This window comes from Elephas maximus, chromosome 21 (assembly GCF_024166365.1).
Source record: "Elephas maximus indicus isolate mEleMax1 chromosome 21, mEleMax1 primary haplotype, whole genome shotgun sequence".
NCBI lineage: Eukaryota > Metazoa > Chordata > Mammalia > Proboscidea > Elephantidae > Elephas > Elephas maximus.
The window spans coordinates 6,015,449-6,039,285 of NC_064839.1; the positions used below are offsets into that span (position 1 = coordinate 6,015,449).

A 23,837-nucleotide genomic window follows, 5' to 3' on the forward strand; every position below is an offset into this window, starting at 1 on the left:
TCTAGGAGCCAAAGTGGGCTCTACAGCCACACTCTCCTGTCTTTGGTGGGTGGAGGAGTTATGTGTAGCTGTTGGGTACTTTTTATTTGGTTGTGCCAAATCAGAGACTTTCTTCAGGTGAAGTTAGATCATGCTTTGTATTTTGGAATGCTCATGAGTACTCCCTGAAGCCCTTCCAATCCCGCCCCCACTCCTGCCCCAACCCACCCCCAACCTGCCCCATCCTACCCCAACTACGCCCCCAACCAGCCCCAACCCCACCCAACCCGCCTCTACCCTGCCCCAACCCGCCCCTATCCTGCCCCAACCCGCCCCTACCCTGCCCCAACTCGCCCCACCCTACCCCAACTACGCCCCCAACCAGCCCCGACCCCACCCAACCTGCCCCTACCCTGCTCCAACCCACCCCAAACCCACCCCCACCCACCTCAACCCTACTCCAAGAAGATCTTGTTGTTAGTTGCTATCCAGTTGGCTCCCATTCATGGCAACCCCTTGTAGGACAGAATGGAAGCATTACCTGGTCCTGCACCATCTTCACAATCATTGGTGTGCTCAAGTCCATTGTTGTGACCACTCTGTATTTTGAGTGACTTCCAACCTTGAAGGCTCATCTTCCAGCGCTATATTGGACAATACTCTGTTGTGACTCTTAGGGTTTTCATTGGCTAATTTTTGGAAATAGATTGCCAGGCCTTTCTTCCTAGTTTGTCTCAGTCTGGAAGCTTCTCTGCAACCTGTCCACCTGACCCTGCTGGTACTTGAACAACATTGGCATAGCTTCCAGCATCACAGCAGTGTGCAGATCACCACAGTACCCCAATCTGACAGACGGGTGGTGGAAGAAGCTATTAGAAGTAACCAAAATTTGACTGCCTGGTGGCTGTGGCCCTGGGGGTGCATGCCATAGGGGTGCCTGCCATGGCTAGAAGGTGCCAGAGCCCTTCCTGGAGGGAGGGGGCAGAGTGTCCCTTCCCTTCCCTCAGAGGCCAGCTCGGATCCTGTGTATGGAGAGCCTGGTGCAGGTGAGGAAAGGGCTGGGCGTTGAACCCCCGAAGTCTGCGGGGTGCACAGGGGGAGAACGGGCAGCACGGCCCAAGGGCGTCCCTGGCCACACGTGGTTCGTGCCCCCTGCTTGCAGAGGAGCAGGCTCGGGTGATTTGACCACGTGGGTAAGAAAGCACCCAGTGCTTGGAGAAGTGGTGGGAGATACAGAATCCTGTGTGCTGTTAAGAGTTTTTGTAAGTCAAATTCTGTTTAAAATGCCTGATGAATTAAGATTTAGCCTAAATCGTCCACAATCGTTCAGCAAAATGAAGACCCGTGCTTTGTTTTGTTCATTCATCCATTCTTCCACTCATCAGACATTTTTCCTTTTTGCAGTGGGGACCCACTGTCTGCCAGGCACTGTGTATGGCACTTCGTAATACTGAGCTGAGTAAAGAGCAGTCTTTGGCCACCAGGAGGCTAGGAATGCATGGATCACATGGACTGGGAGAAGGGGGGCGGTGTTTGCTCAAGGAGGACTGGGCTGCTGGCACAGAAGGTGGGGGCGGACTCCTGACAGGCTCAAAAGCAAGGACGTCTCAGCACAGTCATCCGTACGCATCCTTCTAACTTTGTTCACGCACAGCGCAGGCTCTGGAGCCTGACTGCCTGGGTTCTAATCCCAGTTGTGTTTCTTACGAACTGTGCCACCCTGGGCAAGTTACTCAACCCTCTGTGCCTCAGTTTTCTCGCCTGTAAAATGCAACAGTAGTACATACCACATAGGGTTGTTGTGAGAATTCAGTGAGTTAATGCCTGTAAAGCACTGACGGCTGTGCCAGGGCAAGGTCAGCACGTAAAGTCATGTCCGTTAACTGACGTATTGTGAGCCCTTATTCACTCGGACAGGCAAATCTCTGCCCTTACGGAACTCGCAGAGGGATTCTCTGATTCTTTTTCATTCATCTGTTCAAGAAATATTTATTAAGCACCTATTGTGTGCCAGCTGGTGGCACAGTGGTTAAGCACTTGGCTGCTAACTGGAAGGCCAGCAGTTCGAACCCACTAGCCACTCCATGGGAGAAAGACGTGGCAATCTGCACCCATAAAGATTACAGCCTTGGAAACCTATGGGGCAGTTCTACTCTGTCCTATAGGGTTGTTAGGAGTTGAAATCGACTTGACGGCAGTGGTTTTTTTCTAAATGGGTGTGTGCCAGGCACTGTCCTGGGCTATGCTCAGGACACAGGGGTGAATGCAACAGCCCTGGCCTCTGCCTTGTCGGGGTAGACAAGGTGTCTACTCCTTCGTAGTTTCTCACTAGACAGAGGGACCATATTATCTTCTGTGAGAGATTTATAAAAAGGATGGCATAGGGGACCTGCTGGCAGTGCCACATCGCTCACAGAGGCGTGGGGTAGGTGGCTGAAGCCTCCGGGCTGGGATGCCCCACGCTCCCGGTGGAGGCAGGGCAGCTGAGCTGGAGCCACGAGCAGCATGGTGGCAGCGGCTGGACTGACACCTACCTGGTGCCGCACGGTTTGCAGCCAGTTACTTTTTGCGAGTCATGAAGCATTTGGAGCCTCAAGTCAGACACGTTTTTCGAAGTCTACCAAAACCTGCCTTCAGTGGTGGCTGTGACAGAAGTGGGTTTGAACCCAAAAAGACGAAACGGAAAGCAGCATTAGTACTGGGGGTAAACCCTACTGCCAATAAACGGAAATCAGAGATGCTCATTGACAAATTATGCTCTTAAATCATCCAGACAAGGGAGGGCTTCCTTCTACAACAGCCCAAATCCAGGAAGCTAAACATTTGCTAGAAGGTCAGGCCACAATAATGAAGTAAATGTATGTTGAATTTTAAAGTCCATATTAGTTTACGTATATGAGTACCTGAGCCTTGGTGGCACAGTGATTAAGAGCTCAGGCTGCTAACCCAAAGGTCGACAGTTCAAATTCACCAGCCACTCCTTGGAAACCCTATGGGGCAGTTCTGCCCTGTCCTATAGGGTCGCTATGAGTCAGAATCAACTCGACGGCAATGGGTGTATGAGTACCGACTTTTAATAATAAAGTTCTTATAATAAAATTCCTCAAAAGAGAGAGGATGGGGTGGGACTGTTTTAAAAACCTATGAGTGGTTTTTTTCTGGCGCTGCAGCCAGTGATGACAGCAAGGGTGAGGCGGATGCAGGCTCCACTGCACCTGCCTGGGCTGGGGGTGGCGGTCGGGCCCGGGTATTGGCCCTGGGTGAGGGGAGGTGAGAACCACGGGGTCCAGCGGATCCCAGTCCCCTGGGTGAGGGGAGGTGAGAACCACGGGGTCCAGCGGATCCCAGTCCCCTGGCCCTCTGTAGCTCGTGGCTGAGCCTCCACATGGGGCTTCCTTGTTGGGTCTTGGGACTGGGTCCACTGTCATCTTGCTGGGCTGTTTCCTGTGGTGGACCCCTTGGCACTGTGTACCAGGGCACCATGGTGGGGTTCTTTCGGAGGAGGTAGGAGAAGGAGGAAGCCTCGTCATTGTCTCTTTTCTAGGCCCTGGGAAGTGAGGCAGTGGTGGTTCAGCGGTAGAATTCTCGCCTACTGTGCGGGAGACCCAGCTTGGACTCCCAGACAGTGCACTTCATACACAGCTACCACCTGTCTCTCAGTGGATGCTTGGCTGCTATGAACAGGTTTCTGGGGAGCTTCCACACTAACGTTGACCAGGAAGAAAGGCCTGGAGAGCTGCTTCCAAAAAAGTCAGCCAACAAAAACCCTGTGGATCACAACAGTCTGATCACAATGGGCCATGCGGATGGCACAGGACCGGGTGGTCAGTTGTGCATGGGCCCACCATGAGCTGGGGCTGACTCGACAGCAGCTAAGGGCAGTTGCAGAAGGGGTACGCACGTGAAGGACTCTGCTTAAGAAACTATGGCAGTGAGACAGCAGGGATTCCTCCTCATTGGGCAAGTGCTAGACTATGCTCTGTGCCTGTGCTTTTCACTGGCTGGTTTTTGGAAGAAGATCGCCAGGTCTTTCTTCCTAGTCTCTCTTAGTCTGAAAGCTCTCCTGAAATCTGTTCAGCATCATGGAAACACACACGCCTACACTGACAAACGGGTGGTGGCTTTGAAGGAGGTGCCTTGGCCAGGAATCCAACCCAGCTCTCCTGCATGGGAGGCAAGAATTCTATCACTGAACCCCCACTGCCCTGCGCTGTGCTTAGACCCTGGTTAAAATCAGGGGGCTGTTTATGGGGTACTGACCTTGTACTGGAAACCCAGATGGTGTAGTGGTTAAGAGCTATGGCTGCTAACCAGAAGGTCGACAGTTCAAATCCACCAGGTGCTCCTTGGAACTCCATGGGGCAATTCTTTAGAGTCAGTACGAGTCAGAATCGACTGAACAGCTGTGGGTTTGGTTTTGGTTTGTGCTGGAAACCCTGGTGGCATAGTGGTTAAGTGCTATAGCGGCGGTTTGAATCCACCAGGTGCTTCTTGGAAACTCTATAGAGCAATTCTACTCTGTCCTATAGGGTCGCTATGAGTCAGAGTAGACTCCATGACAATGGGGTTTTTTTTTTTTTTTTTTTGGACTTTGTGCCAGCCGCCTTTCTGATCCCGTCTCATGTACCCCATTTTTAATATCCTTAAGGGCTCTCTCAGGAATGTCCTTTGGGGATCCTTTGTTTTTACATATGAAGAAACCAACCCAGATATGTTCAGTAACTTGTCCAAGGTCACCCAGCCAGGAAGTGGAGGGTCGGGAGGCAAACACTAAGCTGTCCTGCCCCTCAGAGTGAGCATGTACCACCTGGGAGCAGCACAGAAGGTGGCTGGTTTTCTCTATAGAGGTTAGAAATCTTGAAGATGGGCACCAGAAATTGCCAGGAGGGCGAGGGACCTGGCAGACAGTCTATCTCTGAATAAACTTTTTGTCTATATGTATGCACCCTGAGGGTATGTCTGTGGGCTGTACTGACTCCTTACTGAAGGAACCCCTGCTCTGGCTTGGCCAAATCCAGCCTCTTTCCAGATTAAGGAACTGTCATGGCAGATGCCCTCCTTTCGATCAGAGGCCCAGAGTAAACAGCCCTGGGCCTGCTTCTGAGAAGGAAGTAATCAATGACCCTGATCAGACGCCTGTGCCTCAGGTTGGAGCCATTGGCTGCTGGGGGCAGTCGCCTCTCCTGTCTCCAATGGCTCCTCAGGGCCCACATCTGGCAAGATAGGAATCGGCTCGCAGCAGTTCATTTAGTTTGCGTGAAGACCTCCTGGCCTCTCCTGCTCGCTGCCTCTGCCCGCACCCTGGAAGTGCTGGAGAAGGGCCCCCTGGTGCTGCTCCACCCAGGCCACACAGGCTGCCGGTCTGTGGCCTCATCTGGGCCTGGACCAGCACAAGGTCAGAGTCTTGGATGGTGGGGGGTGTGGAGAGGAGAAGCCCCTGTAAATTCTGTTTTTTCCACTTGAAGAACTGGTGGCTGAGGGTCCTCTCCTTTGGGAAAACAAAACAGGGCTCAGCCTTCCGGCCTCCTTGTTTCCAGGCTCTCTCCCTCCTGTCCTGCCCTGGCCCCCAACTCTCTGGGGAAGCTCTTCAGTGCCGTCCTTGGGGTGCCCCTCTGGGGAGTGGTAGAACCGCCAGTGGACTCTGCCTTGTGATCTGTTTGGGGCACAAGCGACTTGTTTGCTTGTGACTTAGGATAGAAACCTCATGGCTGCCTCCTCTAGAGCCTCTGTGGTCGGCACCTTTTCCTCGAGGTGTGTGTTATTATTATTATTGCTGCTGCTGCTGCTGTTGTTGTTATTCATAGGAGCAGAAGATATTGAGAATCTTTGGGAGATGATGTCACACTATAAAGTCGGTTCCAGCTCATAGCACCCCAGCGGACAGAGTAGAACTGCCCCACAGGGCTTCTACAGAGTACCTGGTGGATCCAAGCTGCCAGCCTTTAGGTTAGCAGACATGGCTCTTAACCACTATGCCACCAGGATTTCCATAAAGGGAAAAGCACATGTTTGGATCTTGATGGACCTTTGTTCCAATTCTTTTTCTGTCCAAAGTGTGTGATCTTTAGCCACTCACCTATTTGTGAGCCTCAGTTTCCTCCTCTGTGAAATGGGCCGCCGGTGCCTTCTTTCCACGGTGATGGGGGCGTGCATGTGTAAGGAGTGTGAAAGGCCAGCACACAGCCTGGAACTTGGTGGCTGTAGTCATCAGCGGTGGCTGTGTTGGGCCTGGTGTCTGATGGCGTGCAGTTGGGCTTGAGAGGCCGCCTTCTCCGGTAGGCGCTAGGTGGAGGAGGGCGAAGGAGTTTGGTGTCTGGGTGGACCCAGGAGAGGCACCACCCACCGTCCTTTGTGGTTGAGGCTGTCCAGCTGTCTGTGGCAGAGCTGGATCACTGCCCTGGGAGCCCTTTGGGGCTTGTGGGGTCCAGGGATGTGGCCATCGTAGGCGAGGAACAGCCCCTCCAGACCCATCTCCAGCCTGCCTGCCTTCTCTGGCAACTGTAAAGTGAGGTGGGCTTATCAGCAAAGGGACAACAAGCCTCTGAGACCCCCGTATATGCTAGAGCAGATTGCTCACAGCAACTGTGAGCTGTTAGGGACTGTTGGCCTCTTCCTGGACATTGTAAAGGCAGAGGGGTGCTGCCTGTGTTCCGTGCATCACTGACACTGGAGTGAACCCCCCCCAACCCAGGGTCACAGGGAGGAGGTCATGGGGGGTAGATTTTGAGTATTTCTGAAACTACTCTAGGAAAGCTACATGTCCTTGTTCACCTCAGGCCCCATGTCCTGAACAATCACATTGATGGATGGCCACACCAACACATCAGTAGGAATCACCTCCATCATCCCTGTGCCCGTCCTCCAGATGCCTGCCCGACATCTGTGTTCACAGTCTGTTGGGGTCCCTGGTGTACCTGTCCAGGTCCCAGTGCAGCCCCCAGGCATCTGGAGAACAACCCCTGGCCCAAGCCCCAATCCCAGGAGGCTTCGATGGAGTGGAGACTTGGGTGGTCATTTCCAAATAAACGGGACTCACAGCCACAGGGCTTCCCTGAATGTGTTAGAAGAGGCAAACGCTCACCCTACAGGCCTGGATCACGTTGCCTTCAGGCGCTGTAAAGTTTTTTCATGATTTCACACTCACCTACCATGTGGACAACACAATTAGGCTCCACTGTGTGTGTTGTTGTTAGTTGCTGTTGAGTCCTTTCTAACTCTTGGCAACCCCACGTGTGCATAGTAGAATTACTCCATAGGGTTTTTCAAGGCTGTGACCTTTTGGAAGCAGATCGCCAGGCTTCTGTCTTCCTAGGTGCTTCTGGGTGAGTTCGAACCTCTAACCTTTCAGCTAGTAGCCAAGTGCTTAACCGTTTATGCAGTTAGGAGCACTAGTGTTTTATTTATTTAAATTACTAGATGTTTTACATGTTCCACTATTTTGGTCCCCCTGGCTTGTCATTTCTTTGTTTATAAGATATACCTGGAGCCTCATAAATTGGGAAGGCCTGAGCCTCATTCACCCCCAGGGGGTGCCACCTGCAACGAGCCGGCCTCTTCCCAGTGGTCTTCTGCTTGGGGCCTACACTTGGCCTGCTGGGCCCAAGCCCTGCTCAACTCCCCTCCTCCGAGCAAGAGGGTCTTTTCTGTTGAAATGATCCCCCTGGCTCCTCCTCTTGATACAAAAGGCCCGAGTCCATGTCCTGAGTAAGTTATTTTGTAATGCATTTTTAAAGTCCATATTGCAATATTGGCCATGACTGTCTGTTGTGTAGAAAAAGGGGAGTTGGCGTTTGAAGTTTAATCCAGCTTCTACTTAAGCTCAGTCCCTGGGCAATCCTTTTTTCTGCTGCTGAGCTCAAACAGCCGGTCCTCGGGTTTGATCTGCTGCCCCACGGAGCCCTGCCCGATGTGAATTTGAAGAGTTTTTTTCCCCTCTCAACCAGGAGACTTGCAAAAAAAAAAAAAAAAAACAACAGTGTCATGGTCTGCAGAGGTCTGTCCCACGGTGGTGCCTGGGCCCTTCGTCAAGCCCCTCTAGCTGCTCCAGGTGCCACCCAGGGCTGCCAGCCTTTGGAGGGGAGCCCTGTCCCTTTCTTGGGGTCCCCGAGGAGCCCCTTCCAGCTCTCGCTGCTGGTGGAAGGCAAGCACTGGGGAGTCTGGGAGTCCTGTCTGGATGTGGGGGGCAGAGAAAAAGGAGGGAAAAAAGGGAGGGAAATGAAAGGCACGAGTTTGTCGGGAACTGGTGCTGGCGGGGGGACAGGAGCCACAGCAGGACAGAAGCTGGTGGCCTTCAAACTTTTCTTCTCCCTCTCGCCACACGACTCGGAGGATGCAGGCAGTAATTAAAGGCCCCCCGGCTCCTCATTTTCTGTGCCCATGTCTTTGATCTGGTTCATGTTGGGCGGCTATTTTCATTGTTCCTGTCTTTCTTTCATTCTTTTTTGATGGCAGAAATGATAATCTTTGATTCTAGAGTCGGAGGTGGCCAGGAGAGTGTTACAGGTCTTACATAATGCATTTTTCACATCTTATTTTTAAACGCGGGCATAATCAGGGGTGGGCCGAGGCTGGCTTGATTTTAACCCACGGCCGGGAGAGGTGGTTGCCGGCTGTGGTGCTGGCCAGGGAGGTAGGTGGGGACAGGCAGTCTGCAACTGAATGAAAATTCCTAGAGGAAGCTTTATCTCCCCCACCCTTTTCTAAATATAACCTGGAGGGAGTTTTTCCTAATTGTTCCCTTACGGTGATGAGCGTGCTGAGAGGGAGCGAGACCCAGAAGGCACAGCCAGCTTCCCCGGGCTTCTCTTGGAGCCACAGGAGCCCGATCACTGTTTATTAGTAGATGTTAATAAACTGGAAGGGGCAGGAGCAGGAGGTGGTCTACGACCTGACAACTCAGGTAGCCCAGAGACAATGCAGGCACTTGCTCTGCCAGATGAGGACGAGGAGGAAGAGGCAGAGGCAGGTGGAACCTGCTGACTCCTTCTGGAAGTTTCCACTTGCATGTCTTCTCCTCACTTAGCAAACCTGGACCCCCTCGCAGCAGTGGACCCTGTGGGTGTACAGACAGGAAGACGTGGTTCCGGTGCTAACAGCCCTGTGATCAGGACCTGGGGTGGGGTGTGGATTACGCAGCGTTTGCATCAACGATGATGATGATGGGGGCCGGCAGGTGAGGGCTGAGTGGGTCTTCTGGGAGTTGGGAGCAGCCCTACGAAGGAGCACCGCTGCTCTCCCATGCCTGTGGATTGCTGCCTTGCCAGAAGCTGGGCCTGGCGTTTCCTAAGCCTCCAGATGTTTAAGACACCCAAAACCCATCGCCATGGAGTCAACCCCAAATCAGAGTGACCCTACAGGACAGAGTGGAACTGCCCCCATAGGCTTTCCAAGTCTGTAATCATGGTCGATATGAGTCGGAAGCGACTCGACGGCAACGGGTTTGGTTTTATCTTTACAGAAGCAGACTGCCACATCTTTCTCTGGCGGAGCGGCCAGTGGCTTTGAACTGCCAACCTTTCAGTTAGCAGCCGAGTGCTTAACCACTGCACCACTAGGACTCCTTAGATGTTCAAGAGAAGCTTCAATTCGGATCTTTATGTGAAATCTCTCGGAGGAGATGAGAAGGAGTAAGAGTCTTTCTTGGTCTACAGGGCAGTGATGGCAAGGGTAGGAGGTGGAAGGCCCTGGGTGTGGTGGGCTGGGGGTGGTTAGAACCTCGTGGTGGTGGGGGGACAGGAAAGCTGGGGGGCCTTGGATGCAGACTGACCACGGCGTTCTGCGGCCTCTGTATGGGGCTGACTTGGAAGGCCTGTGACCTGAGAGTGGCCAGTCAGAGGGGACTCTAGGAATGCTTTCCAGTAGCGAGTTTAGCTGGATGGGAAGGTTTCTGTACGTGAGGGCCGAGCCACCTCCGCTGAGTGCTTGGTGTTTGTGAGGGTGGGACTCATCCTGTCTCCGTGGGGGCCCCGTCCTTGGGGCAGCGCTAATGATGTACTTCCTGGGAGGATCACCAGCTGGCCTTGCTGCCCACCTACCCCAGGCTCAAGGACTGGGGTTTTCAGGCACTCAGTTCTTCAGTAGATATTTATTGAGCACCTACTGTGTGCCAGGCTCTGTACTGGGTGCTGGGCATATAGTGCTGAGCAGTGCAGGCCTGGACTCTTTCCTCATGGAGCTTCCAGCCCTCAGGGGAGATGGGCAATAGACCAATGGTCACATAGCTGCACGTATCATTCTAGATGTGAAAGTGTCAGGACGGAAGCCTGTGGCACAGGAGGGGCAGAAGTAGACGCTTCCCTGGAGGGTCCACATTGGAAACGAGGGTTGAATGACCATGAAGTACCAGAGAGGGAGGGTTCAAAGACCCCAAGGCAGGAGAGTGTTCAGCAGGTTGGAGGGGCTGTCCGTAGGCAGCACTGGGGAGTGTGGTAAGCAAAGCAGTGCACCAGGAGAGGGCCTCGTGGGCCAGGGTACGGGTGCATTCTATCCTGTGAGTGGTGGGGGTCTTTGGGGATCTTGGCATCTTCACTGAAGAGTTCACGCCGGCTGCTCTGAGGAGAATGGTTGTGGGTGGACTTATACCCCACTGGCGAGAACAGTCGGACGTAAGTCCACTGAGCCTGCTACTCAGCCCCACAAGACCCTACATGACATCAGGCCGGGGATTTCCCTTGTTCTGTCCCCAGCTGAGCCTACCTAGCCCATGCCTGGCACACAGTAGGTGCCAATTAGTATCTATTGATGGGACCTGTCCCATGAGGCTACAGAGCAGTTAAAACTTATTGGGGTGGGGGTGCTCTTCACCCCGAAGATTTTGCCGTGGGCTTCCTCCTTTCCAGCTTCAGACATTGAGAGTTTGGCGGCTAGCTGCCTTCTGGAGGGGGCCCACCTGCCCACCCTTGAGCTTATGTACCCGGCCAGACCGCCTGATGCCTACTGACTGTGGCCCCAGGTAGAGACGGCCTGTCCAGCATCTCTTGATTTCTTATAAATCCTCTTGGCTGGCTTGGCCAGGGCCTCTGAGGCTGGGAGTGACCAACAGCCACTGTTAAGGGCTCACATGCTCATCTTTGCGGCCTGACTCAGCCCTGCCTTCCAGCCCTCAACACTCACTTAGGAGCACCACCTCTGGCAGCTCCCCCTTGCAGCTAAGATGGGGTAGGAGTAGGGGTGTGTGTTAGGCTGGCCAGAGGGGCCTAGAGGTGGCTCAGTGTCTAGGGAGGCCTTGTGGGCTGTGGTGTCTCCTGGGAAGACAGGGGCTCCCAGATGGGGGTCTGTGCGCTCCCTAAGCTAGATTCTTGCTCCAGGCCAGTGCTCCTTCCCTGATTTGCTACGTGGAGGCTGCTGACATCTGACCATGTGTGTCCCAACCAGTGCCTTGGGGAGATCCAGCTCCCCTTCCTTTTTTATTGTGGTAAATATGTACAAATAACAAGTAATCAGCCTTTCTAACATTCTCCACACGTACAACACGGTGACATCAGTTACGTTTGTTCTGTGTTCAGCTATCACCACTATCTGTTTCCAGAGCCTCCTGGGACCTTAACAGGCTCAGTGCCCCCTAAGCAGTGAGCCCCCCTTTCACCTTCTTCCTACCCACCCTCGTAACCACTAGTGAGCTTTGATCTCTATACACCTGCCTGTTCTAGGTATTTCACTAAGTAGGATCAGACAATATTTATCCTTCTGTAACTGACCAATTTCACTCAGCATGGTGTTTTCATCCACGTTGCAGTGTACATCAGGACTTCATTTTTCTTAATGGCTGAGTAATATTCTACAGTACATGTGAACCGCAGTTTGTTTACCCATTCATCTATTGCCCGTTCATCTACTGATGGGTGTTTAGGCCGTTTCAATCTTTTGGCGACTGTGAATAGCCCAGCTCCCCTTTTCTTCACACTCGTATTGGAAGCAGGCTTTTCCAGAGAGACGGAACCAGGGCTGGGGAGGCAGCATGGGGCTTACGTAGCACTCTGTGAATGGCTTCTAACTCGCGGCCAGGGGCCTTTTCATCGCTCCCCTATTCCTCTCATCACCCAGGCCTTTGGGCATTAAAGGTGTGAGCTTCCTCATGATAGTTCATAAATGTCCTTTTAATTTTCCCAAAGGGCAGTATGCAAATCTTAAAATCCCTCATACCTGGATGTGTTATTGTAGTTTTACAACCTGAGATTCCAGTAAATGAACAAAAGCCACACAGTTAGTTGACCTTTAAGAAAAATATTGTCCTTATCCAAGCACCCTGTTTTTGTGATTATATCTTTCCCCTCGGCTCTCGTCTGTACACCTGTGTGTTTACAGGATTATTATCAGGGGCTGTCTGATGTAATGCATCCTGGTTTTCGGCCTGTGAGTTCCTGGCCTGCCCCTCCTCTGTAATCCATGGTCCTTACAGCTGCTTCTAGTAATAGTGGGAAGATCCAGAGAGAGAAGTGGGGAAAGTCTCGGCATCACGCCTGGCACCGTGGAATTTCACAAGGGCCTCTTCCTCCTGATTCCTTTTTGGACTCCAGGCTTCCGGAACAGGCTGTTCTCAATGTGCCCAGGGCAGAGCAGAAAGAACTCTGAACTGGGAGTCGGGAGAATGAGCTCCGGCCCTGGGTTACCACTGAGGGGCTGCGAGTGGACTTGGCCCTCCATGCCCTGGGCGTCAGTTTCTCTGCCAACAGGATGAGGGGTGGTCTCATCTGCCTCTGCCATTCCAGGATTTGGGATTCTAAGAAGGGAAGTCCTTACACAAAGCCCTTTGTAGTGCTTACCCAGTGTTGGCTTTCCACTTCTTTGCTCCATAAGAGCCACACTGGCCTCAGCCACCATGGAGCCCAGGCTCACAGGAAAGCTTGGGAAAGACATGACAGCTCTCCTCTGCACTTGCCCACAGGTATAATTGGTGAGGAATGTGGATAGACGGCTGGGAAAATCCCATTCCTCCGGGAACTGCAGAATGGAAAAGCCGCCGTGGGCTCCCTCCACCTAGAGTGGGGTGCTCCGAATGGGTCGGGGGCCTGGGTGGTGGTGTTAGGAGGGGCCTCATAGACACCCACTCTGCTGAAGTCCCAACATCGGGCATAGGTGTTGACATAGACTGTGGAATGACTGCCATCAAGACACAACAGTGGCTGTTTATAGAGTGCTTAGGGGCAGTGGTGGCTCAGTGGTAAAATTCTTGCCTTCCGTGTGGGAGACCAGGGTTTGAGTCCTGGCCAGTGCACCTCATGCACAGCCACCTGTCTGTCTTTGTTTTCTTTATGTTGAGGTGTAATCCATACTGAAGCATTGTTATAATGCTAAACAGGCTTCAGTGGAGCTTCCAGACTAAGACAGACTAGGATGAAAGGCCAGGCGATCTACTTCTAAAGATCAGCCAAGGAAACCTTGTGGACCACAAGGGTCTGATCCAAAACTGGTCGCTGGGGTGGCACAGGACCCGGCGGTGTGTCTTTTCATTGTGCGTGGGACAGCCACGAGTGAGGGGCCGACTCGACAGCAGCTAACGGCAGCAACATAGAGTGCTGGCTGTTGTTGTTAGGTGCCATCGAGTCAGTTCCAACTCATAGTGACCCTATGTACCACAGAACAAAGCACTACCTGGCCCTTCGCCATGCTCACAATCGTTGTTGCAGCCACTGTGTCAATCTATCTATTGAGGGTCTTCCTCTTTTCACTGACCCTCTACTTTACCAGGCATGATGTCCTTCTCCAGGGACTGATACTTCCTGATAACACGTCCAAAGTTTATAAGACCCAGTCTCACCAGCCTGGCTTCTAAGGAGCATTCTGGTTGTACTTCTTCCGAGACAGATTTGTTCATCCTCTTGGCCGTCCATGATTATTCAATATTCTTCACCAACACCACAATTCAGAGGTGTCAATTCTTCTTCAGTCTTCCTTATTCATTGTCCAGCTTTCACGTGCATAAGATGTTTTTGAAAATACCATGGCTTGGGCCACCCTGGTGGCGTAGTGGTTAAGTGCTGTGGCTGCTAATCAAGAGGTCGGCAGTTCGAATCCGCCAGGCACTCCTTGGAAGCTCTATGGGGCAGTTCTTCTCTGTCTTATAGGATCACTATGAGTCGGAATCGACTCGACGGCAGTGGGTTTGGTTTTTGGGTTTGGACCAGGCACACCTTAGCCTTCAAGGTGACTTCTTTGCTCTTCAACACTTTAAAGAGATCTTTCACAGCAGGTTTACCCAGTGCAATGCGTCTTTTGATTCTTGACTGCCGCTTCCATGGGTGTTGATTGTGGATCCAAGTAAAATGAAATCCTTGACAACTTCAGTCTTTTCCCTGTTTATCACGATGTTGTTTATTGGTCCAGTTGTGAGTATTTCTGTTTTCTTTATGTTGAGGTATAATCCATACTGAAGGGTGTGGTCTTTGATCTTCATCAGTAAGTGCTTCAAATCCTCTTCACTTTCAGCAAGCAAGGTTGTGTCATCTGCATAATGCAGGTTGTTAACCAGTCTCCCTCTAATCCTGATGCCTCGTTCTTCTTCATAGGGTCCATCTTCTAGGATTATTTGCTCAGCATACAGACTGAATAAGTATGGTAAAAGGATACAACCCTGATGCACACCTTTCCTGACTTTAAACCACACAATATCTCCTTGTTCTGTCTGAACAACTGCCTCTTGATCTATGTACAGGTTCCTCATGAGCACAATGAAGTATCTGGAATTCCCATTCTTCCCAGTGTTATCCGTAATTTGTTATAATCCACACAGTTGAATGCCTTTTCATAGTCATAAGACACAGGTAAACATCCTTCTGGTATTCTCTGCTTTCAGCCAGGATCCATCTGACATCAGCAGTGATATCCCTGGTTCCACGTCCTCTTCTGAATCCAGCCTGAATTTCTGGCAGTTCCCTGTCGATATACTGCTGCAGCCACTTTTGAATGATCTTCAGCAAAATTTTACTTGAGTGTGATATTGTTCAGTAATTTCCACATTCTTGGGAATAGACATAAATATGGATCTCTTCCAGTTGGTTGGCCAGGTAGCTGTCTTCCATATTACTTGGCGTAGATGAGTGAGCAGTTCCAGTGCTGCATCTGTTTGTTGAAACATCTCAATTGATATTCCGTCAATTCCTTGAGCCTTGTTTTTTGCCAATGCCTTCAGTGTAGTTTGGACTTTTTCCCTCAGTACTATCAGTTCCTGATCATATGCTACCTCTTGAAATGGCTGACCGTCGATCAATTCTTTTTGGTATAATGACTCCGTGTATTTCTTCCATCTTCTTTGAATGTTTCCTACATCGTTTAATATTTTCCCCATAGAATCCTTCACTATTGCAACTCGAGGCTTGAATTTTTTTCTTCAGTTCTTTCAGCTTGAGAAAAGCCAAGCATGTTCTTCCCTATTGGTTTTCTATCACTAGCTCTTTGCACATGTCATTGTAGTACTTAGCATTGTCTTCTCGAGCCATCGTTTGAAATCTTCTGTTCCGTTCTTTTACTTCATCATTTCTTTTGCTTTAGCTACTCGACGTTCAAAAGCAAATTTCAGAGTCTCTTCTGGCATCCATTTTGGTCCTTTTTTTCTTTCCTGTCTTTTTAACGACCTCTTGCTTTCTTCATGTATGATGTCCTTGATGTCATTTCACAACTCGTCTGGTCACCAGTCAGTAGTGTTCAATGTGTCAAATCTGTTCTTGAGATAGTCTCTAAATTCAGGTGGGACATACTCAAGCTCATACTTTGGCTCTTGTGGACTTGCTCTAATTTTCTTCAGTTTCAACTTGAACCTGCTTATAAGCAATTGATGCTCTATTTTGCAATTGGCCCCTGGACTTGTTCTGACTGATGATATTGAGCTTTTCCATCATCTCTTTCCACAGATATAGTCTACCTGATTCCTGTGTATTCCATGTGGTCATGTCCATGTGTATAGTTGCTGTTCATGTTGCTGAAAGAAGGTATTTGCAATGAAGAAGTTGTTGGTCTTGCAAAATTTTATTATGTGATCTCCAGCATCACTTCTATCACCAAGGCCATATTTTCCAACTACCGATCCTTCTTCTTTGTTTCCAACTTTTGCTTTCCAATCACCAGTAATTATCAATGCACCCTGACTGCATGTTTGATCAATTTCAGGCTGCAAAAGCTGGTAAAAATCTTCAATTTCTTCATCTTTGGGCTTAGTGGTTGGTGTGTAAATTTGAACAATAGTCATATTAACTGGTCTCCCTTGTAGGCTTATGGATATTATCCCATCACTGTCAGCGTTGTACTTCAGGATAGATCTTGAAATGTTCTTTTTGACGATGAATGCAACACCATTCCTCTTCAAGTTGTCATTCACAGCATAGTAGACTATATGATTGTCCGATTCAAAATGGCCAATACCAGTCCATTTCAGCTCACTAATGCCTAGGATATCGAAGTTTATGCGTCCCATTTCATTTCTGATGACTTTGATTTTCCTAGATTCATAGTTTGTACATTGCATGTTCTTATTATTAATGGATGTTTGCAGCTGTTTCTTCTCATTTTGAGTCATGCCACATCAGCAAATGAAGTTCCCAAAATCTTGACTCCATCCACATCGTTACTTTGAGGAGGCAACTCTTCCCCAGTCGTATTTTGAGTGCCTTCCACCCTGGGGGGGCTTATCTTCCGGCAGTGTATCAGACAATGCTCTGCTGCTATTCATAAGGTTTTCCTTGGCTAATTCTTTTCAGAAGTAGACTGCCGGGTCCTTCTTCTTAGTCTGGAAGCTCAGCTGAAACCTGTTGGCCATGGGTGACCCTGCTGGTATCCGAATACCACTGTTGGCATAGATTCTAGCTTCGCAGCAACACGCAAGCTCCCACAGTATGACAAACTGACAGACACGTGAGGGATGGAGTGCTTACCAAGGCGATATCCCATTTCAGCATCACAGCAGCTGTAAGTTGGGTACTGTGACCATCATTTGCATTTTGCAGATGGGGAACCTAAGGCTCAGAGAGGTTAGGTAGTTTTCCCAGGGTCACACAGCCAGGAAGTGACTGAGCTGGTACTTGAACCTGGGTAGCCCACCCTCAGAGCTCACACTCTCCATGACTGGCCCCTCCTGCTTCTGTCTGCTCAGCGCCCCACAAGCCTTCCTCCCATCTTCCCAGGCCCTCCTGCTGTGCTTGGGGCTGACATCCCATCAGGTATTCCTTCTGTTCTGGCCAGATGCAATGCCCTCCTGGGACCCAGGGCCAGGGCTGTTACTACAGAGCGAGGTGAGGAAAATTCTCAGGTCTTCTTGTTGCTACAGATCCTGGTGTTGCAAGTGTGGAATGGGAAGGTCTGGCAGCCCTTGGTTCCCAGCCTCCGGGGCTGAGTTTTCTGTGAGCACCATGAGACCCCGGCCCCAGGCCTGGCCACCTTCGTTTCCCCTAGCATGTGGATTGGGATTTGATTGGCCCCAGAAAGCCCCAGGGACCTCATCCTTTCCAGGCTCCTTTCTCTTGGTGGTTGAGGAAGGGGCTAGAGGAGGAGGGTGGAGAGGGGGTGAGAGAAGAAGGGTCAAGATGAGTGGACGTGGGAGTCTGAAGAGAGAAGCAGTCAGGGCTACAGAACCAAGACCCTCTGAGGGTGAAGGGAAAAGGGAGTGGGGTGAAGAAAGAACAGAGATGTGGAATGGAGCAAGAGGTGGCTCAAAAGACGGAAGAGAAACAAAAGAGGGGGGACAGAGGAGGGATGGAGAAGGAAGGATGGAAAAGGGGGATGGGGTATGGACGGGACGGGTGACGGAGAGGGGAACGAAGGAGAGGATGGGGGAGGGGGGATACGGGGGGGGACGGAGGGAATGGAGGGATGGGGGGGACGGGGGATGGAGGGGGGACGGAGGGTGGACAGGAGGGATGGAAGGGGGAACGAAGGAGGGGATGGAGGAGGGGAGGCAGAGAGGGGAAAGTAGGAGAAAGATACGCAGAGATGGAAAGGGTAGGGGCAGTCCCAACAAGAATTCTGTGATGTCTGAAAAATGTAAATGTGCAGAGGTCGGAAAGCTCAGTATTATGACCCCTGCAGAGTCCAGGAACCCACGGGCAGGCCGTTGGAACAGATGGTGGCAAAGGCTGCAGGACTGGCCAGGTTCAGGCTCCCGTGGGAGCAGACTGGGTGGGGCCACAACTCTGAAGTCCTGACTTTTGTGGGGATACAATGGGGTCTGAGGTCTCATTAGCCTCTACTTTGCAACGCACACCCTGGCATTTAATCTCCAGCCCATATTTCCAACGCCAAAAGCACTTCATTACCAAAGTTTCCCGCTGGGCGGGGGGTAGAAAGCTGCCAAGAGAGAACCCATGTTTCATTTGCTGTTTAAATCTGAGAGTGGCTTGGTCTGCAGGCTGGGGGTTTTATTTTCCTCAAACTAGGGATGCCCATTGCTGTTGCTCAGGATAAAGGAAGCCTTTGGCTTGTGGCCATTTTCTGCCACCCCTCTTCGTCTCTCTACTCCTTTCCTGTTGGGACTTGTACTGAGTCCCCTCTGTGGTTTTCTCTGCTTCGTTCACCTGAGGCCTGGGCCCCTGGCCTTCATATCCAGGTGATACTTTTGGTCTCTTCACCAAAGAGGCCTGTCGTCCCAACTCTGGGGCTCCACAGAGCTGAGGGACTCAGGGGACACACAAACACGTCTCAGGAGATTCTCTGTCCCCATCTTTCCACTGGCCATGATCAACACAGGCTGGCTTAGATGTCGTGCTTGTACCAGTGGCTGCTGTCTCCTGCCCCATGTCCTGCTGAGGAAACCCAGGTCCACAGAGAGGCTGACTGGGCTCCGGGGCAGCTGGCATTCTGGAGCTCACATTTGTGGGCATCTCTGAGTGTTTTTGTGGGGTGAGAGTTGATTTTCCTGTCTCATTTCAGATCCTTTAAATGCTTTGTTGATTGTTTCATTCATTCAGTTAAAAAAAAAAAAAAAATCGAGATAGTAGTTCCCAAATTCTGTGCCAAGGTACCCCATGGCACCACAGTGGACCCACAGGGGTTCTGTGAGATATTTTTAGAATTTCAAGGGAAACACAGCAATACTCAGACTCTTGTTGAATATCACTAGCTTGAGGTTGTTCACAGTTTCAACATGAACCAAACCCAAGCCAAACCTGTTGCCATTGAATCGATCCCAACTCATGGCAACCTCACATGTGCCAGAGTAGAACTGTGCTCCATAGGGTTTTCCATGGGCAATTTTTTGGAAGAAGATTGCCAGGCCTTTCTCCTGAGGTGTCTCTGGGTAGACTCAAACCCTTGACCTTTCGGTTAACAGATGAGCACGCTAATCACTTGTGCTACCACCTGACTCCTAGTGGGTGTGTATAAAGGGAATGAATGAAAGAATGAGGAATGAGTGAAAGAATATGGGCTAACAAGGATGTAAGATAACCTCAACCTGGGGAGAGGTGACAGTTCATGGACAGTGTCCTGGATAATTACTGACACGCAGAAATGCCGGCATGAAGCGCCAGTGGAGTCCTTGGTAGCATGTAGCCTCACCCTGCCCTGGACACCTGGTGCCCTGGACACCTGGCTGAGGCAGGTTGGACCCTCAGTGAAGGTGTTTTTTCTAGAGACAGAGGGCTTTGTTGTGACGCTGTTTCGCCTGGTCGGGCTGAGGGTTGGGCTAAGGCTCTGTCACCTTTAAGAGAGGAACCCCTGATTCTTGCTGGATCACAAGCACGATCAAGGGCCTGGGAGCCCCCCAAGCTCCTACCTGTATATGTCTCCAGGGGCCAGCTGTCCAGCTTCCTGATCTGAGGCTGAGTCCTCTGTGTCATTCTTCAGGCCATCGTCTTCCCTTACATCGCTGGCAACTGGGGCTGACCCTGGCCACAAGTGGATGCTCTGACTGAGGGTCAAGGTCTGGCTCGTGGAGGTGCAAAAGGCCTCACTCTAGCGACCTACTGCTGTCTTGACTCTGAGGCCAGGGGTCCCCTGCAGCCCACAGCCTGCTCCACCAGGCTGGCAGTTGTCCTTTCACCGCCATGAGGACCAGACTTGAATGGGCACATGAAGACCATGGGGATCTTGTAGATGTGGAGATTCTGATACAGCAGGAAGAGGCTGAAATTCTGCATTTCTAACACTTCAGGCTGCTGGCTCAGGACCATGTTTTGAGTGGTGGCAATGTCGACAATTGCTAAGTTGGCCACCTCCTCTTTTAGCTTTTTCTAAACACCTCATCCATTGTCTTTGCTCCCTGTGGAGAGCTCTACCAGCCTCACCATGAACTTGGAAGGATGGTTGTCCTTGTGTTGGTGGTTGAGGTTTCCAGCACAGCTATCCCCATCCCTGTAAACAAAGATCCTTGCTCTGCCCCACTCAGGGCTCAGGATGGTTGATGTTCTTGGACGAGTGTCAGGTTCTCATCAAGAACATAACTGCTCATGGTTTCTACCAGCAAGGGGGGCCTCAGCAGAACTGACATGTGTGGGTGGCTGGCTGGGGCACACTCACTCTTATGTCGGCTCTTCCATGGACTAGAGTCACCTGCCTGTGTGAAGGCCACGTGTCGCCGAGGCCCATAGAGTCAGGAGCACCAGTGGGCTTTGGGATATTGCTCTGCTTCCCTCCTGGGAGCTGATCTCTCTAAGTGATGGCCTTCTGTCTCAAGGCCTGGAGAGCCACAGCCCTTTCTTCCCAGCTCCTGCTTCTCATGTATGTCCAGATCTCGGAATGTGAATTTTCCGGTTTCATACATTAGTGCACACATGCACACACATGAGCACACACATGTGCATGTGTATGTATCTCAGTCAATAGTGGTCCCCGAAGTAGGTGGAAGGAAGGGCGGGAGGTTGTCCCTGTGCCATTCCTGGCCTCCCTGTATTCTCTGTTCCTTGGGGAATCCAGTGTGTGCTCTGGACCCAGTGATCACACAGATTGGGCCTCTGGGCCAGAGGTGGGCTGCTCCTGCTCCTGCACGGTTGGTGACTGATTAATTGATTCCCTCATGTTGCAAGTGTTCATTTACTAATCTTGACTGATGTCTTGAGGTGGAGAAGACTTCCTGAAAGAAGGAGGGCTATATTGTGTGTGTATGTGTGTGCATGTGTGTGTGTGTGCACGTGTGTGTGTGTGTGTTGTGTGTCTAGTGCATGGTTGTGTGTTGAGCACTCATGGATGTGCGTGGGTGCAGGGACACTCATGTGCACGTGTGCAGGTATGTATGTGTTCACGTGTGTGCATATGTATTTGTGTACAGGTGTGTGTGCTTTTAAGATTGTGTGAGCAAAACCTTGGTGCCAATCACAACTTTGGAAACTGCCCTGGCTTGTATCGATCCCAGGTTGGGTAGAAGGAGCTGCTGTTTGTTAGAGCAGATTTTGTAGCTTGGCTTCATGTGTATGTGAGCACTTGGGTGTGTTTTAATTAACTAGAACATTTGCCTGGAAATGAACAGCGGCAGCAGCAGGTGTGAAGGCAGCTGGAGAGGGGGGTGGGGTGGTGGAGACACGGCAGCCAAGCTCATGAATTCCAGTGTACCCAGTCCCGGCTGATGACACCACTGGGGTAGGGGCCTGGCAGGTAGCCCCTGGTGCTGGTCACTGCTGCAGCAGGGAGGGGATTCTGGGAGTGGCTGAAATCTCCAGAATTCCCAAGACTTCTCCCCAGCGAGTCAAAGATGGCCAGGATCATAGTTCCAGCCTCTGGGTGGGGACATGCAACTCCTGAAATGCATCTGAGGTGGACTTTGAATGGCTGTTGCTGAGGCGCTTCGTCGCTTCCCACCACCCTTCACTCCTTGGGTTCAGAGTTTGATCAACATAAGAGATCAGAAGATGACTGATGGTCTGGGAGGTTTTGGGCGTGGACCTCCCCTGGATGATGAGATGACCTTTAGCGTCTGGGTGTTCCACGTCAGCTCTGGGAGGGGCTGGCCAGTCTAGGGATGGCCCACAAAGGCACACACATTCTGGATCCCTAATCCTGGGCCCGTGACAGACTTTCCTAGTGGATCACACACATCGATTGGCCCTGGAACATGAGATAGTGTTGTTCACCCTCCCTTTAGAGAGGAGAATGGATGAGGCCCAGAGCGGGGGTGGATCTTGCTCTCCATCACACTGCAGGTTAGTGGCAGAGTTGAGACAGAGCCTTACCAGGCAGCCTCACCGGGGCTTCTCCTGGGAATGTTGGTGAGCCCTTTAGGAGTGGAAATGGCTGCAGCCAGCCTGGATCATCTCTTCAGCCTGGGAGCTGTAACCTCCCCCCTCCTCCCCATGCTGAGTGCTCTCGTTTCCTTCAGCCCAGGTTACTCTCGCTGTATCACCTGGGTCCCGTCAGTGCTGGGGCCTGAGCCATGCTGTGCTCATGTCCTTTCTGCATCCCGGCACGTTGGTAGACCAGCTGGAAATTTTGACTTTGTTTCCAGTGCTCTTCACAGCCCTGTAATGCTGGTGTGTCAAAATGCATTATATCATCTCAGGCAGATGGAAACACACACTCACACACACACACACAAGCTCACATACCTCGCCACTGCCTTGACTGGTTCTGGCCATTGTCTTTCTACCATTCTCTCCATCTGGGTGGTGGGAAGAGTGGTCTTCCCAGGGCTTCTCAGTGTGACAGAATTTTCTCCCGTCAGGAGGGAGGGGAGAGGACCAGTGGGAGGGGAAGTCACCTTCCTAAGACAAACTGTCTACCAGGAGCTCATAGGTTGTAAAGCTATTGAGAAAAACTCACTAAAACCCCAGGTTTCCCTCAGGTCCCCCATTTCCCGCCATCTAGTCCGTTCTGAGACTGTGGGTATCACCCATCCTTCCCACTGGAGTCCACCCCTTGTTACCTACAGAGAGGAGCACGGCAGTGCTTCCTCACTGGGCCTTTGGCCTTTGTTTTCTTTGTCCTTTTTCATCTCGGGTGCCCTGGCTGGTTATTCTTCCTAAAATACAGCTTTGTTCACATCTCCCTCCTGCCTAGCAGTCCAGGGGGTAGGCTCTGGAGCCACACTGCCTGGGTTCAGATGTTGACTGTGCCACGTGCTGGCTTTGTGATTCCAGTAGAGTGACTTAACCTCTCAGAGCCTCGCATTCCTTTCTTGTAAAGTGGGGACAAGCTCCACATACATATGGCCAGAACTAGTGACTCTCGTTAAAGACATACATCTGCTACTCACTAGGGAACATGCTCTGAGTCTGCGCGTGCACAACTGAGAGTCCTGCAGGCACACTGAGATACCTGCGCCAGGAGAGGCTGATGGGGGCAGACACTGATGGAAGGAACAGCAAAGTTCTTACCGCAGCCTTTCCTGGGCACGTGCTCCTGGAGGAAGCAGCAGTGAGTCACAGATACTGTTTCAATAGTTTTTTCTCTGTATTTTTGCTGACCAAAAGCCAAAATCAAACCAGTTGTTGTTGAGTCAATTCCAACTCACAGCGACCCTATTTGTTTTCGGTGGCTGATTTTTTGGAAGTAGATTGCCAGATCTTTCTACCAAGGTGCCTCCAATCTTTCAGTTAGTAGTCAAACGCTTAACCGTTTGCATCATCTAGGGCCTTTTTGCCGAACACTTAGCTAAATTCGTGTAGGTTACAAGTGCACACGATGTAACTCCTCTTTTGTCTACGTAGAGATATAGCTGTACGTAGATGTGATGAATGATACAAAATATGCCCAAGAACCCACTGCCGTCGAGTCCGTTCCAACTCATAGCGACCCAATAGGACATAGTAAAACTGCCCATAGGGTTTCCTGGGCTGAAATATTTACAGAAGCAGACTTCCACATCTTTCTCCCACAGAGCAGCTAGTGGGTTTGAATGCCAACCTTTCAGTTTGCAGCTGAGTGCTTAACCATTGCACCACCGAGGCTCTTGATATATAATATACATAATATACTATACATATCTATACCTATCTACAGTCTATCTA

At 51.1% G+C, this 23,837-nt stretch overlaps 2 protein-coding genes across 2 annotated transcripts in view; both read left to right on the plus strand.

Annotated features, from left to right (window-relative positions):
• ZNF423 (zinc finger protein 423) overlaps positions 1-23,837 on the plus strand; it is a 258,501-nt gene that overhangs the window by 176,033 nt on the left and 58,631 nt on the right. The gene's annotated exons all lie outside the window — the stretch shown is intronic.
• LOC126065128 (mitochondrial import inner membrane translocase subunit TIM14-like) lies at positions 1,305-3,041 on the plus strand. The gene is given in 2 exon segments (XM_049864866.1): positions 1,305-2,702; positions 2,705-3,041. Coding segments are annotated over 2 exon segments (279 nt in total). The 5' UTR covers positions 1,305-2,554; the 3' UTR covers positions 2,836-3,041.